The 14,806-nt window shown below is 36.8% G+C and overlaps 1 protein-coding gene across 1 annotated transcript; it reads left to right on the top strand.

Annotated features, from left to right (window-relative positions):
- The first annotated feature begins 1,148 nt into the window (after positions 1-1,148).
- On the top strand, positions 1,149-9,807 carry LOC134268550 (uncharacterized). The gene is made up of 2 exons (XM_062750819.1): positions 1,149-1,281; positions 8,183-9,807. Exon 2 carries the CDS (start codon positions 8,192-8,194, stop codon positions 9,365-9,367), a length of 1,176 nt encoding a protein of 391 aa, XP_062606803.1. The 5' UTR covers positions 1,149-1,281; positions 8,183-8,191; the 3' UTR covers positions 9,368-9,807.
- The last annotated feature ends 4,999 nt before the right edge of the window (positions 9,808-14,806 follow it).

The raw sequence follows: 14,806 nt of genomic DNA, 5'->3' as shown, positions 1-14,806 counted from the left end.
GACCCCGGGTATAAATTCAACGACTTTTGGTCTCAATATTCAACGTTGAAAAATGACCCCGGTTCAATGTTCAACGTTGAAAAATGACCCCCGGGTCAATTTTCAACTCGGGTCAATATTCAACGCTACACCGGCAATTGCTCTTTGAGCAAAAAACCCGGCTAAAAATTGCAGTTTCGAATATTTCTTTAAATATCATTTTGATTATTTTTTAAGATTTATTTAATATATTTTCTTAAATATTCATTTAATAAGCGCACAGAGTAGGGAACTGCCCCTTTGCTGAAAGAAAAGGCGACAACTCTTATAATTTTTCTACGATCCATATAGGTTTCCTAGTTTAATCCAAAATCCGTAAGTAAATCCCCAAAGCTCTGGACAATATATTAATTGCATTGATGCACTCGGTTGTGAACTTGGCATCATCACATTTACCAGGCCACGGAATTGAAAAATGAGTAGAGTAAACTTTATTTACTCTCCTGAGTTGCGACTCAAAAATTAAGTGTGCCACGAACGCTGAAGCAAACTCAAATCAGCATTTGTATCAAATCTCTGACTTGAGTTTGACAGCAGCGTGTTGACTCAGGACCCTTGGTATTGCGAGAATGTACGTGGTACCTCTTCTCTATAATCTCTATAACTTAAAATGATATCAAATGAAAATTGGTATAGCATTGACTAGGAATCCACGTACATTTGCTAAGTTATCGCGTGAGAAAAATTCTCAGAAGGAAGGGGGGGGGGGGGGGATTACATCAACCATTTTCAGGTGCTTAATTGTGCTTTGTTACGCTCCGAGTCAATAATTAGCTTTCATCATTAAAGTTCACCCTTAATCTATAGACTGGATGAAACTGCATTGATTTTTTTTAAAATCTGAAATAGGTATAGCCACAAAACACATAAGAATCCAACCAAGCCAAAACTATTTCAAGGGGGGGGGGGGGGGGGGGGGAGTGATATTAGAGTGCATGGACTTCCACCGAGGCCTCTGGATCCGCCCGTGTCTGTCAAAGTCTAAATCGACAATCTCCGTCAAGAAAAAATAAAATTATACAGATTAATCTTTTACACATAAATTGCACTAAATAACTTTTCATAACTCATTCATATGCCCACATTTTTCTTCGATTACGAAAACAGTCATAGGAAAAAGATAGATCACGGAAGGATATGCGTAAAAAAAATAGATATGCGCAGTTCGACCTCCAGAAATAATTAGCTGAAAATAGAACAAAATAACGATCATATCTCCAGTAAAAGATTTCGATGGTGAAGGTGAGTGGTACCTTTAGTGCTAGCTTTTGTATTAATTTAATTATTTGATATATTGTAGTTGGCTAGTGAGTCTTGTTTACATTTGACAAGTGATTTTGACAGTTCGTAACAACAAACAGTTCTACTTTCGGTTTGCCGAATGCCCCAGAAGCTCATGTACCCAGTGTTAATAACAAAATGCGAATTGAATGAATGCAAACAAACAAATATTTCTGAAAATGTGAATGGTCTGTACATGTAAATAATACATATAGGGGATGCTGCTGTCCCGGAGGCCTATTAATTGTTTTTCCCCATACAAAAAGAATGTACGACAGGTTGGTGATATATGTCATACTGGTTTATGACGTGGCAATTATTTTTAACATGGGCGTGGAAGCAAATTGAAAATGGTGGCGGAGGGGGGGGGGGGGTAACCAACAAAAAAGTTCAATGCATAAATATTATGTCTATCTATGCAAAAAAGTCGGCGGCTAAACTCCCCCTAGCCCCCCAGTTCCGACATCTATATTAAAAGAGAATAAAGGGAAGAAGAAAGCAATACAGACATCAACGAGTAGACTCAGGACGTACCCCGACATCAACCAATAGACCACAGACTTGCCCTGACGTCCATGAATAGACTCAGGACGTACCACGAATATAGCAAGGGTGTACACCGACGTCTACGAGTGAACTTAGGGCATAACCCGACGTCCACAAATGGGCTAAACACCCAGAACATACCCCGACGTCCAACAATGCAACTTAGACTTACCCCGACACCAACGAGGAGACTCAGGACGTACCCTGACGTCCACGAGTGGACTTGGGACATACCCCGACGTCCACAAATGGACTAAGGACGTAACCCGAAGTCCATGAGTAGACTCAGAATGTACCAAGTGTAGACTCAGGACATAGCCCGACGTTTACGAGTGGACTTAGGACATAACGCGACGTCCACGAATGGGCAAAGGACTTAACCTGACGCACGTCTACTTACAGACTCAACCAGTGCAACCAAGACTTGCCCTGACATCCAGATTCAGGACGTACCCCGATGTCCACCAAAAGACCCAAGACTTGCTCTGACGTACACAATTAGATTCAGGACGTACCATGAGTCGACCCAGGACGTACCCTGACGTTCAAGAGGAGACTCAAGTTGCATCCCGACGACCTAACCCGACGTCCACGAATTAACTCAGGAGGTACAGTGACTTCCGAGATTGGACTTAGGACGTACCCCTTACGTCCACGATTATACTTAGGACATTCGAAGAGTAGACACATGACGAATCCCGACGAATGGACGCAGGATGTACCCTGATATCCACGGGTAGACTCAGGACATGCTTCAACGTGCACATGTAGACTCAGGACGTACCCTGACGCCCACGAACGTACCCGGACGCCAACAAGTAGACTCAGGACGTACCCCGACGTCCACAAATGGACCAAAGACGTTCCTTGACGTCCACAAGTAGACTCGAGACGTACCACGAGGACACTCAGGACATTCCCCGACGTCCACGAGGAGATCTGGGACGAACCGCGGCGTTCACGATTAGTCTCATTGTGAGTCCCGCATCTACGCATGGGCTAGTTTAGGGATATACCCCAACTTCCAGGAGTAGACTCAGGACGTAATACAACTACCTTGAGAACGTACGCTGACGTTCATGAGTTGATTTAAGACGTAGCACAACGTCCACGAATGGACTAAGAACGTAACTGGATGTCCACAAATGGACTTAGGGGGTTTCTTGACGTCCATAGATGCACCAGATTTGCCCCGATGTCCACGAGAAGACTCAGGACTTACCAGGAGTAGATCCAGGACACACCCCAGTGTCCACGAGGAAACTTAGAACTTACCCGGACGTCCACAATTGGACCTAGGATATACCCCGACGTCCATGGATGGAATAAGGGCGTAACCCGACGTCCACGAGTAGGCTCAGGAATGCCCTGACATCCACGATTGAATTTAGGACATACCCCTACACCCACGAGTAGACTCAGGACGTTCCATGAGAAGACACATGACGTACCACGACATCCGTGTGTGGACACAGGATGTACCCTTTCTGTCAATGATAAGATTTAGAACCATTCTTAGGTAAGCCTGGACTTCCAGTAAGGCGTGGCATTCTCGGCGCTACGTAATTATAGCGTCTGCCAAATGGCGAATAGATTCTCATTGGTTAAGAAATTAATAACATCAGGAACTTTAAAATTGTTATTGACAACCATGAGACGACTTAAGGTGGCTCATTACATCCACAGTTTATTTTAGATTTCAATACAGCACAACTTATAATGTAGATGTCAAATATCCAGATGGGGGTATTGATATCATAAATATTTTTTATAGAATTTTTTAGTTTTTGTTTTATTTTAGTGAAATGTTTTATTTCAGGTTTATTATTCACAGAATTTCAGAACTTTCAATGCCAAATGATGGGCATCTTCTTAAGACAAGTACACATAGTGAAAATACCTCATAATACCAAATAATAATTTTATTAGAAAAAATAATTTTCTCCTAGAAAACAATTAATGTCATCATCTTTTTAATCTATGCATAAAACATTTTAAAAATGTGCTCTGAAGAGACAACGAATGTATTTCAATGAATTACATGTGTCAAATTGAATGAAGAAAGTTTAAACGAAATGAAAAATCCAATTTAAAAAACATTTGGTATAAAAAGTCCACTTTCAAGAGTTATCTTTCCTAATTAGCCAAGACTCAAAACACTATGGAACGTTTGACATTACATCTAAAATTCAGAATAAAGCTTTAAATTGCCAGAGTATACATTTAAATCAATAAAACAAATATATAAATTAACACCAACACAGTAAATAGCGCAATTAAATAAAATTTTAATTTCAACAAGGTGGTAGATTTTAACTCGAATTTCCTCCATACATACATGTCAGTGATTGATAGAGTTCACTGCATGCATGGCTATGAAATTGACATTACTTGTTTGGCGAAGATTTGTCTGTTGCTTTCTTTTGTTTCTGCCTAAAAGCAATCCTTCTTGGTTTATGCATAATGAATCCGTTATTTTGTTTTCTGTTTACAACACCGCATGTTTCATCTATTTTTAAAGCGTTTTAAAGGTCAGGGTCATATTATAGAGTTACCTTATACAACTCGTCCCCTGAGCAAACCGGTCGACACAATGGAGGTTTATTTTTTTGTGTAGTACGTCATCAAAAAGTGGTGTAATGAGCCTCCTTAAGCTCCACCTCTTTGCCAGACGAGACAATGTTATAGGTTATTCGATATACTAATTGGCATTTGCCCGAATTTCTATCACATGTATATTTCAACAGTGATTAAAAGCTGTGTAAATTTCAGATGCTAATTATGAAACATCGAGAATGCCACGCCTCACTAAAAGTCCAAGCTTACCTGAGTATCGTCCTTAGACATACCCTGACGCCCTAGAATGTACCTTCACGTCCACAAGTGGATCCAAAACGTGCCCTGACGTCCACGAGTAGACGCAGGACGAACCCCGACGTACACGAGTAGACTCGGGACGAACCCCAACGTCCACAAGTAGACTCGAGAAGAATCCCGACGTCCACGAGTAGAATCATGACATACATGTACATCGACGTACGCGATTGGACTCGGGGCATACCCCACATCCATGAATGGGCGAAGGACGTACGCCGACTTTCGGGAGTAGACCAAGGAGGTACCCCAACATCACAAATATACTAAGGACGTACTACAACTGGATTATAGACGGTCTACGAGTGGAATAACTTACCCAGACGTCCACGAATGGACTTAGCACGAAAGAAACCCGACGTCCACAAGTAGACCAAGGTTCAACACAAGTAGACATGACATAACCAGACGTCCACTAGTACACTCAAGACGTACCGCGACGTCCATAAGTACATGACGTACATGATTGGACTTCGGACGTATAGATTCAGAACGTACCCAACGTCCACGAGTAAACTCAGCGCCGTTTACGAGTGGATACAGAATGTACCTCCAATGTCCACTATATTTCTTAAAAATCTGAAAATAGTGGCGGTTGAACAGTTGGACCATCATGGTCATTTTTTTCAATATTCATCAAGCCAAAACATTGTCACTCATAATTCATTCTCTTTATTTTTTGTGAAAGGATCCTACCCTGAATTTGCCTATCCTTTAAGATGAATTTGCTTTCATACTTGCACTAACCTCTTTCTTTTTTAAGGCCTATGTGTTAGGTTTTGAAATTCTTTTCGGTTTTAATATTATTATTTCTAAAGCCTAAAAACTTTTCTTTTTTTCTACTTATCCATGAAAACCACTTAAATACGAGGGCTGTTAGGAAATTATTGAGACATTTACTTTTACTTTATAAAGGACAGACATAAATTCAGGAACATCGTCAACAGTTTATAAAGAACGAATAAAATAATTATGTAAAATTTCTACCTTTAATATAGGATAATTAGATAAGTTCCGGTGAAATAATAAACAGGCATATGTTTTTCGACCTGGAACAGCATCACTACGTCATTTTAACGTCACGTCAGTCTCGTACACTGTTGAAAATGCACCAGGGAAAATGAAAGCGCATTGAAATATGTATGACGGGACGTTATCGGCGAAGGAAAGTGGGATACTAAGTACATATACAATGTACTTTTTAAATACTGTCATTAGTGAAGTCCAACGACGTCAAGCTAAAAGTTTAAGACACAGTTTCAATCCAAAGTACTCCATCAACTATTCTTGCATGGAAACATCACCAAACTCGCTTTTATGCTGAATCTGCTCTATATTTTCTGGATGAGTGACCAGTTTCGTGAGTTTGGAAGTTGTGAATAATGAACAATTACCTTACGTTCTTCTGTCATGTTGTAAATTTTGAATTTACCGGGTGGTAGTAATTGTAAATTTTGTATTCACATGGTAAATTCAAAATTTACAAGATGACATTCCCTTAACCCAACTTTACAGCAATGTGAGATGTACACTATCAGACTTACTCCTGAGCTTCATATGACCTCTACCACTTTTAATGGGCGAGTGATTAGGTTGAAAATTTTTGAACAGATCGGTATCTTTCTTAGTAGCTACATGTACATGCATGTAGAAGCTTTGTCTTCATGCAGATAAGAGAAATCACGATTGGCTTCTTATTCTTTGCTTAGGCTACAAAACGAGCTCTTCCAAATTTTATTGTTTTCAAACTTAATAAATAAAACTTGCAAATGCTTTTCCTCCTCAAAATTTAGTGCGAGTTTCCTCACTTATAAGCGAATATCGGCATCATTTTTTGAAACCTACTTTATTGCACACTGGTTATTCTACTCAGAGACTTTGAATTTGAAAAATTACTTTTTGATAGGCGGGTGCTATGTTGCAAAGCACACGTACGTTTTGTTCCTGCATTATTTCCACATTGTAGAAAAGAAACGAGGCAAACTCGACTTTCGACTTTGAGTTCTGTTGTAGAAATATACAGTTCCACTAACGTTTAAATATTTCGTATAATTGTTAGCTCACCTGAGCCGAAGGCTCAAGTGAGCTTTTCTGATCACATTTTGTCCGTCGTCCGTCCGTCTGTCCGTCTGTCTGTCTGTCTGTCCGTCCGTCTGTAAACTTTTCACATTTTCGACTTCTTCTCAAGAACCACTGGGCCAATTTTGACTAAACTTGGTACAAAGCATCCTTGGGTGAAGGGGAATTTAAATTGTTAAAATGAAGGGACAAGTCCCCTTACAAGGGGAGATAATCAAGAAAAGACAAAAATAGGGTGGGGTCATTAAAAAATCTTCTTCTCAAGAACCACTGGGCCAATAAGGCTGAAACTTATGTGGAGGCACCCTGGAATAGTGTAGATTTTAAATTGTTCAAATCATAACCCCAGGGGGTTGGGCGGGGCCACAATGGGGAATCAAAGTTTTACATAGAAATATATAGGAAAAATCTTTAAAAATCTTCTTCTCAAGAACCACTGGGCCAGAAAAGCTGAAACTGATGTGGAAGCACCCTGGGGAAGTGTAGATTCTAAATTGTTCAAATCATGACCCCCGGGGGTAGGGCGGGGCCACAATTGGGAATCAAAGTTTTACATAGAAATATATAGGAAAAATTTTTGAAAATCTTCTTCTCAAGAACCACTGGGCCAGAAAAGCTGAAACTCATGTGGAAGCATTGTGGGGTAGTGTAGATTCTAAATTGTTCAAATCATGACCCCCGAGGGTAGGGCGGGGCCACAATGGGGAATAAAAGTTTTACATAGAAATATATAGGAAAAATCTTTGAAAATCTTCTTTTCAAGAATCACTGGGCCAGAAAAGCTGAAACTCATGCGGAAGCATTGTTGGGTAGTGTAGATTCTAAATTATTCAAATCATGATCCCCGGGGGTTGGGTGGGGCCACAATGGGGAATCAAAGTTTTACATAGAAATATATAGGAAAAATCTTTGAAAATCTTCTTCTCAAGAACCACTGGGCCAGAAAAGCTGAAACTTATGTGGAAGCACCCTGGGGTAGTGTAGATTCTAAATTGTTCAAATCATGACCCCGGGGGGTAGGGCGGGGCCACAATGGGGCATCAATGTTTTACATAGAAATATATAGGAAAAATCTTTGAAAATCTTCTTCTCAAGAACCACTGGGCCAGAAAAGCTGAAACTGATGTGGATGCACCCTGGGGTAGTAAATCATGACCCCAGGGGGTAGGGCAGGGCCACAATATGTATTACAGGGGGGAAATCTGGTAAAGAACAAATAATATGACAAAAGATTCTCAGGTGAGCGATGTGGCCCATGGGCCTCTTGTTTTAGATTTGTTTCCAAGTGAATTTTAATAATCGAACTGCATGTAAACTTCAACAAGCATGTAGGACTGATTTATGATGCGATGTTTACTTGTAGATTTGAAGAATGGAGAAGCTTAGTAATTTCTTCCACCATCATGTTAACCATGATTCTAATTCTCACGAACACCATGAAACCCATAAACACCATGGAAGTCTGAAGCTCCTCGATTTCGAGAGTAATCCCATTGCACCGAAAGATATAGTATCTTGTCAGGATGGCCTGCTAGACGTGTGTGTTCTTCGGAAAGATACGGTGGGCGTCTGCTCATATTTAAAGAAAGAGATCAACGTTTATGACACTACGGACAGTACCAAAGTTTTTACACTGTCGTCTGCTGAATTTCCACAATACCTCAGTGAGACGAAAGGTGGCATCTTGTTTACAGCATTAGATGAAAATAAAGTATTCAAGGCTCCATATCCACCATTTACAAACGTTGGGGACAAGAAAGATGTTGAAATGGTTCCAGATCGTGAAGCAAATAAGAAATCTGGTGGTGCGACGAAGACTACCACATCTGGAAAAGATAGCAAAGGTTCAAAGAAGCAAAACAAAAGCAAAACAAAGGAAAAGCAACAGGAAAAGATGGAGGTTGACGAGGAGATAAAGACACCCAAAACTGGAGGAAAAGTGGATGGGGATAGGGCAGCAGACAACAAATACAATTTGAAAGCTGAAGCAATTTTTAATACAGGTGAGTGGATTCCAAGGGGAATACATTGCACAAAATTGGGAGATATAATTGTCTGTCTTTGGAACGGACAACGAGGAGAAAAATCACATGGAAAGGTCGTAAAATATAGCAATAATGGAAAAGTAAAGAAAGAAATTGATGTTTGTCACCACAAACCTCTCTACGCATGCCCAATGTACGTTACTGAGAACCACCTCGAGGATATTTGCGTCACGGATTGGAAGAAGAAAAGTGTCATTGTTGTCAACCGATCGGGATCGAAAAAGTTTGAATATGAAGGACACAAGGAGCAAAATGACGAAGATAAGAAATTTGACCCAAGAGGTTTGGGAACTGATTCTTTCAACAGCATTATAATTGCTGATTATTGGTATCATCGACTTCATATATTGGACGAAAATGGCCATTTTCTTAAATTTCTTACCTATGACAACATACGAGGGCCAACTGGAATACATGTAGACGAAAACAACCTGCTTTACGTCTGTGAATTGGGTGGAAAGAGCATCAATGTGATAAAATATTTAAAACATGGAATTGCCTAGAGTTAACTTTTACTCTAATATATGCCTGCACATATATATTATTAGGAAGCTAATTTTATTAAAGAGTAAGGAAATATTGAGTGCATGTTAACTGCTGAGTGTTACTGAAGTGTAAGGAGATATTGAGTGTTCAGTGTTAGTTGACTCTAATAGTTAAACCAAAGATGACTATAGTTTAAATTATTAAATAAAAGAAGATTATCAATAATTAAAAAAAAATTAAAAAATTTAAAATCATAAAAATAATTATCTTTATTTGTTTTGGGTTTTTTTAGCTTGCAAACTGCTTAAAAATTATCGGTATTTTAAATTAAGAAATTATTGTTCGCCATTTTTCATTATTTTTTTCTCTTAAATGTTGCCGATTATCGGGAATCTGAAAGGAGTTTAAAACAATTTATAATATATTTATTCGTTCGATTTGCACTGTAATTTACTAGACATTTTCATTTAGAAATCAGTTGTTACATAAATATATTTTCACATAATTTTATTACTCTTTCTAACTGTCTGTCCTATTCTTATAAGTCGTTAAGGAATAGACAGGTATGTGTATGAATATTTCAAATTGTGTAAAGTAAGACTTATTGATTTTCTAGATTTGTAAGATCATTTTAGATTATTACTACATTGTGAAAAACAAGGGCTGGGATGATTCACAGTGCTTTGGGATAATTCTGATTACCAGTATCTTTTATATATTAGTTATTCTTTTTAGATAAATTATAGGATTTAAAAAAAGACATATATGTATTTCAGGTGATGTTGAATTTTGAACTTTGATTGGTTGAATCTACACGTATTATTGATTGTCTCTTGTCTGTTTCTGAAATATAAAAATATATTCTAGTGAATAAAGAATTAAACCTCACAATCCATCTCTTTTTTTCTTCAGTATTATTAGGACTACTTTTCCTTGAATTGACTTCCCCATTCTCTCCCACCGTGACATTGTCCCCGACAGCTCAACCCTTTTCATACCTGTGATATATATAAATTATACTCATGAGTGTATGATAGAGCTTTAAAATTTATAAAGGGAACATGCTGTGCGTATCCTTATAAAAATAAGCCATATCGTAAAATCTTTTCATAAAGAAAAGAAAAAAAATGTTATGCAGGTAAAAGTTTTCTTTTAATTAAATTTTCAAAAAAAGAAAAAAACAAAGAGAGGAAGAAAACAAAACAAAAATTAGGAGTTTGTAATCATTCACAAATATTTGAAGTAATTGCTGATTTTTTTTTTCTACATGATAAACAGTTAAATTAATTAAGAAAGGCTTATTTACCGTAGGTAAATATACCTAACTTTTAGAATTCAGATATCTCAATTAAAAATAATTATTTGTCATATTGATACATATCCAAGTTGACTTGAAATAAAGGACGCCACAGAATTTCCAATATAGGTTTCATACATGGATATTTTACTGACTATAGACGATAATGGAAAACTAATAACAAAATTGGCGAGCGAGATGACGTCATTGTAAATTTTACAAAGTCAATTTTTAGTTATATTACGCCCACACTTGCAAAATCACAAAATCTTACCAAAATTTACAACATTCATGTAATAACTTACGACTTATAAAGTTTTACATGAAAAAAAGACAAATTTGCTGTCGCCTTTATCTCAACATTTAGATATATCGACGACGTATTGTCAATTAACGATAGTTATTTTCATTCTTATGTCGACACGGTATATCCCTGTGAGCTTGAAAAAAGATACCACAGTGTGAAACATATGTTTCTTATTTGAATCTTTTACTAGAAAAAGACATTAATAGTTACTAGTAACTAACAACAAAGCTTCATGATAAACGTGATGACTTTAAACTTTTTATTCATCAACTTCCCTTACTTATGCGACAATATACCTTTGTCAACTGCATACAGAGTTTATATCTCAGCTGATTCAATACGGAAGAGCATGTTCTACGAATGAACAATTTCTAAAACAAAGTAAGTGGCAAAAAAGTTGATGATGCAAGAACATCATTTCGTAAGTTCTATGGTCGATACAATGACCTCGTGAGCAAATACAATTTAAAATTTAGTCAAGTGCTGACTGACTTTTTTCTTACCTAATGTTAGGCCATTATTTACACATTGAGTTGTCAGGATTTTTCTTTCATTTCCCGATCATGACAAGGAGCAAACTGTGGATGTGATCGGTGGGCAGGGGATGCTCACTCCTCCATGACATCTGCTCCTACTTCTGATGTTTTTTTTTTTGAGGTTCGTATTTGCTTTGCTCCTATTTTGTATTTTTTTAATGGACCTTTGATCCTGAATACTGTTCGATATCTCCATAACTTTCAATAGAAACAAAAGGATATTGTCATTTTGATTGTTTATATGTTGTTTAACGTCCCTCTCGATAATGTTTTGCACATGTGGAAACACCAGTATTTGACGGCGGAGAGCAGCAAATTTTGACCTATATTTGGTACTCATTGAGCAGTGAGTAATCATTTTCGTGCCAGCACCTACTGCCACACTTGACCTCGTTTTATACGCGGTCTCGTCCGCAGGATGTCTCCACGTCTCACAGTGGGATTCGTACCAGCGGCGTAGGAATCAACTCCTTATTCTAAAATCTTTGAGTAAAGTAGAGTTGATGTTTGTATGTATGGACGATTGGTAATGAAATGTAAAAATAACAAACCTTGATCGATCTGAAAAATGCAATTAATACAAATCTGTTTAGATGGAATAAAATGCGGACCCCTGGCAATTCCCTATGTGGGAGAAGGTATTTAGGACGAATATACATCCCCTGTTAACCGGCCACATTCACCGTGAGCCCTGTGTATTAATTAGGTGAATATTCCGCAGTGAATTTCGGTAAAAAATAAAGTACTGTTTACCAACTTTTATTTGCGACGACTTTATTTCTCGATCTACAAGGAGGTTAACTAGTTTGCGACGACTAATTTTCACGATCAAGCCTTTTTGGATCTGTTGTTAATAAAGACTTTAAGGACCGTTCGCGGCGAGAAATATTCGCGATGACGAGGTGAATAAAAGTTGGTTTACATCTATAAACCCCGTGTGCAGTGATGAAGGCCGGTATATTGCTTCAGGTAATTTCAAATATCCATAAAAATTTAGTCTTTAGCGATTGGACATGCCTCCATTCTTTTTTTCAACATCAAACAATTCTACAAGTCTTGAACACCAGAACATAGTACATGTTTGTTTAAAAGATACAATGTTTTCTGTATAAATTTTATCTACATAGTTTTGTTTAAAATTAACATATTTTATTGACAATTTGTCAAGTCGCAAGTGTTAAGTTAAAAAAAGAGAAATAAAAAATTAAAAAAAAATTATTTATTGAAAAACAACATGAAATGAATCGACATATAAAGTATTCCAAATCATTACTTAAGAGAATGCCATTAAATTTTACCTCAGTTTTTGAAATAGCTCTCTATTATTTTGTTACTTGATGTGTTCCTAATAATGTTTAAAACAGCATTATTATTTAATTAATAGAGGCTATTTACATTTTATGTTTGTTTTCTTTTCAAAGGGACTGCATGACAGAAAAACGTCGAGGTATTATATCTGTCCAACGCAATTAATATCCATATAAGAGACACAACATTGATTAAAAAGCTATTAAGAAAAACCCTTTAAAAATATGTTTTAAAGCACAGATTTTTTTTATGATCCGATAAATGATTGTGAAAAATTGCAAAGTCAGTAATCAATAGGACCTTAAAACATAAAATTTAATACCAGCCTCAATTTTTATTACTCACCATCAGTGCAATTTATGATCAAATAAAGATATAACAAAAAGTAATCATTCCTAAAAGTTCATTCAACTGTACAAATCAGGGTTGTCAAACAAAGAGAGACATACTCATACTCAGTATAGGTCTAAGAAAATTGTAAAGTGTAGAATATAGGGTAAAAATCAAACATAAAAGAAGGAACCTTTCAATTCTACTGATGGTAATTATCTCTCAAATCAAAGACACAAAACTGTCCAGCGTCAGTTAGTAAAACAACATGATTGTTTGTAGAAGGATTAAAACCAGATTATTATGGGCTTTGGTTTATAATTAATATATAAATCTAATAATTTTACTAGACTGAAAAGAGACTTGAATCAGAAAATCTTTTTGTTCTTTTAAAAAATACAAACAGGGAAACATATTCTACCAAAAAATGCTAATGGGTAGGGGATCTAGAGTGGTAATACACTTTAGATATGGAATATTGCAACTTATTTTTATTAATCTTCTGTTTCTATGTTCATTTCATTTTTTAATATCTTACAAAATAAAATTAATGAAGAAATAAAATCTTATTTTTTTGATTACCCAGTATTTCCCAGTTAAGAGAAAATTAAGAAATACCTATATTTATCACTGGTAATTCCCACCACTAGTATTTCCCGGCCAACTCTGATACAAATTAGGAACAGAAAAAAAAAAAACGAAACTCTTAAACATCAGAGGAGGGATCTAGTGCAATGAAGGAGTAAGCATCCCCTATCGACCGGTCAATCCGCGATGTACTGCTTGTCGTGATAAGAAAATAACGAACAGCGATCTCATTAAAAAGTCTTTCTGTGAACAGAACACAGATAACGATCTTTGGAAATTTCAGATGTGGGCCAGGTACCTAGAAGGAGTAGGCCTCTGTTGCCCGGTTCATTCCGCCATGGCCCTTATTATTGATCAATAAGACTGAATATTCATTTATTCAAATTCAGTATAAAAACCAATATCAAACAGTTGGTTTGAAAAAAGTCAGCCAAAATATTTACCAATGGTAGGTTATATTTGCTGACAAGGTCATTATACAGAACACAAGAGTTTGCAAAATGTTGATTTTAAATAAGTTTGTTGAAATACTAGTACCTGTAACATCAACTTACGAGTGAGTAGCCTGCCTTGGTTTAAAAACTGGTTGTTTTCAGAGCATGCTCTGGCAAATAAGTCGAGGGACATTAACGATATAATTGTGCAGGTGATAGCTGACTTTTACTATATATATAAGGGGATTTAACGACGAAATTGCTGGAGTCTTTTCGTTTTTCATACGGTTAAGTTGTTTTTAAATTAGACTTTATTCTATACATATGTAATCAGTAAAACATCCAAATATGAAACCATTTGGTAGAATCTTTGGTGTTTTTTATTTAAAGTTCATTGGGCTAATCGAGTCAACATTTGAAAAGAAATATTTGTTTTAAAATAACTATTGTCAAATGCCAAAACGTCGTTGTTTTATCTGAAAGTCGAGTTGATGGTCACTGCAAATGTTTTTTTTTTTCTCGTCTAGAATCTTTTGAATAAATTCTGCTTTTATAATGTATATATACAGGTAGGCTAACAACTTAAGGTGAACAATGAATGTCCATAACGCAGAATTCCAACAGTTTGTTGGAAGACTTTGTTTCCGAAAAAATAC

The sequence above is a fragment of the Saccostrea cucullata genome, unplaced genomic scaffold (assembly GCF_032062105.1).
Source record: "Saccostrea cucullata isolate Sc308-1 unplaced genomic scaffold, CSIRO_AGI_Scuc_v1 ctg228, whole genome shotgun sequence".
Lineage (NCBI taxonomy): Eukaryota > Metazoa > Mollusca > Bivalvia > Ostreida > Ostreidae > Saccostrea > Saccostrea cuccullata.
This window is presented reverse-complemented; position numbering and strand designations above follow the sequence as displayed.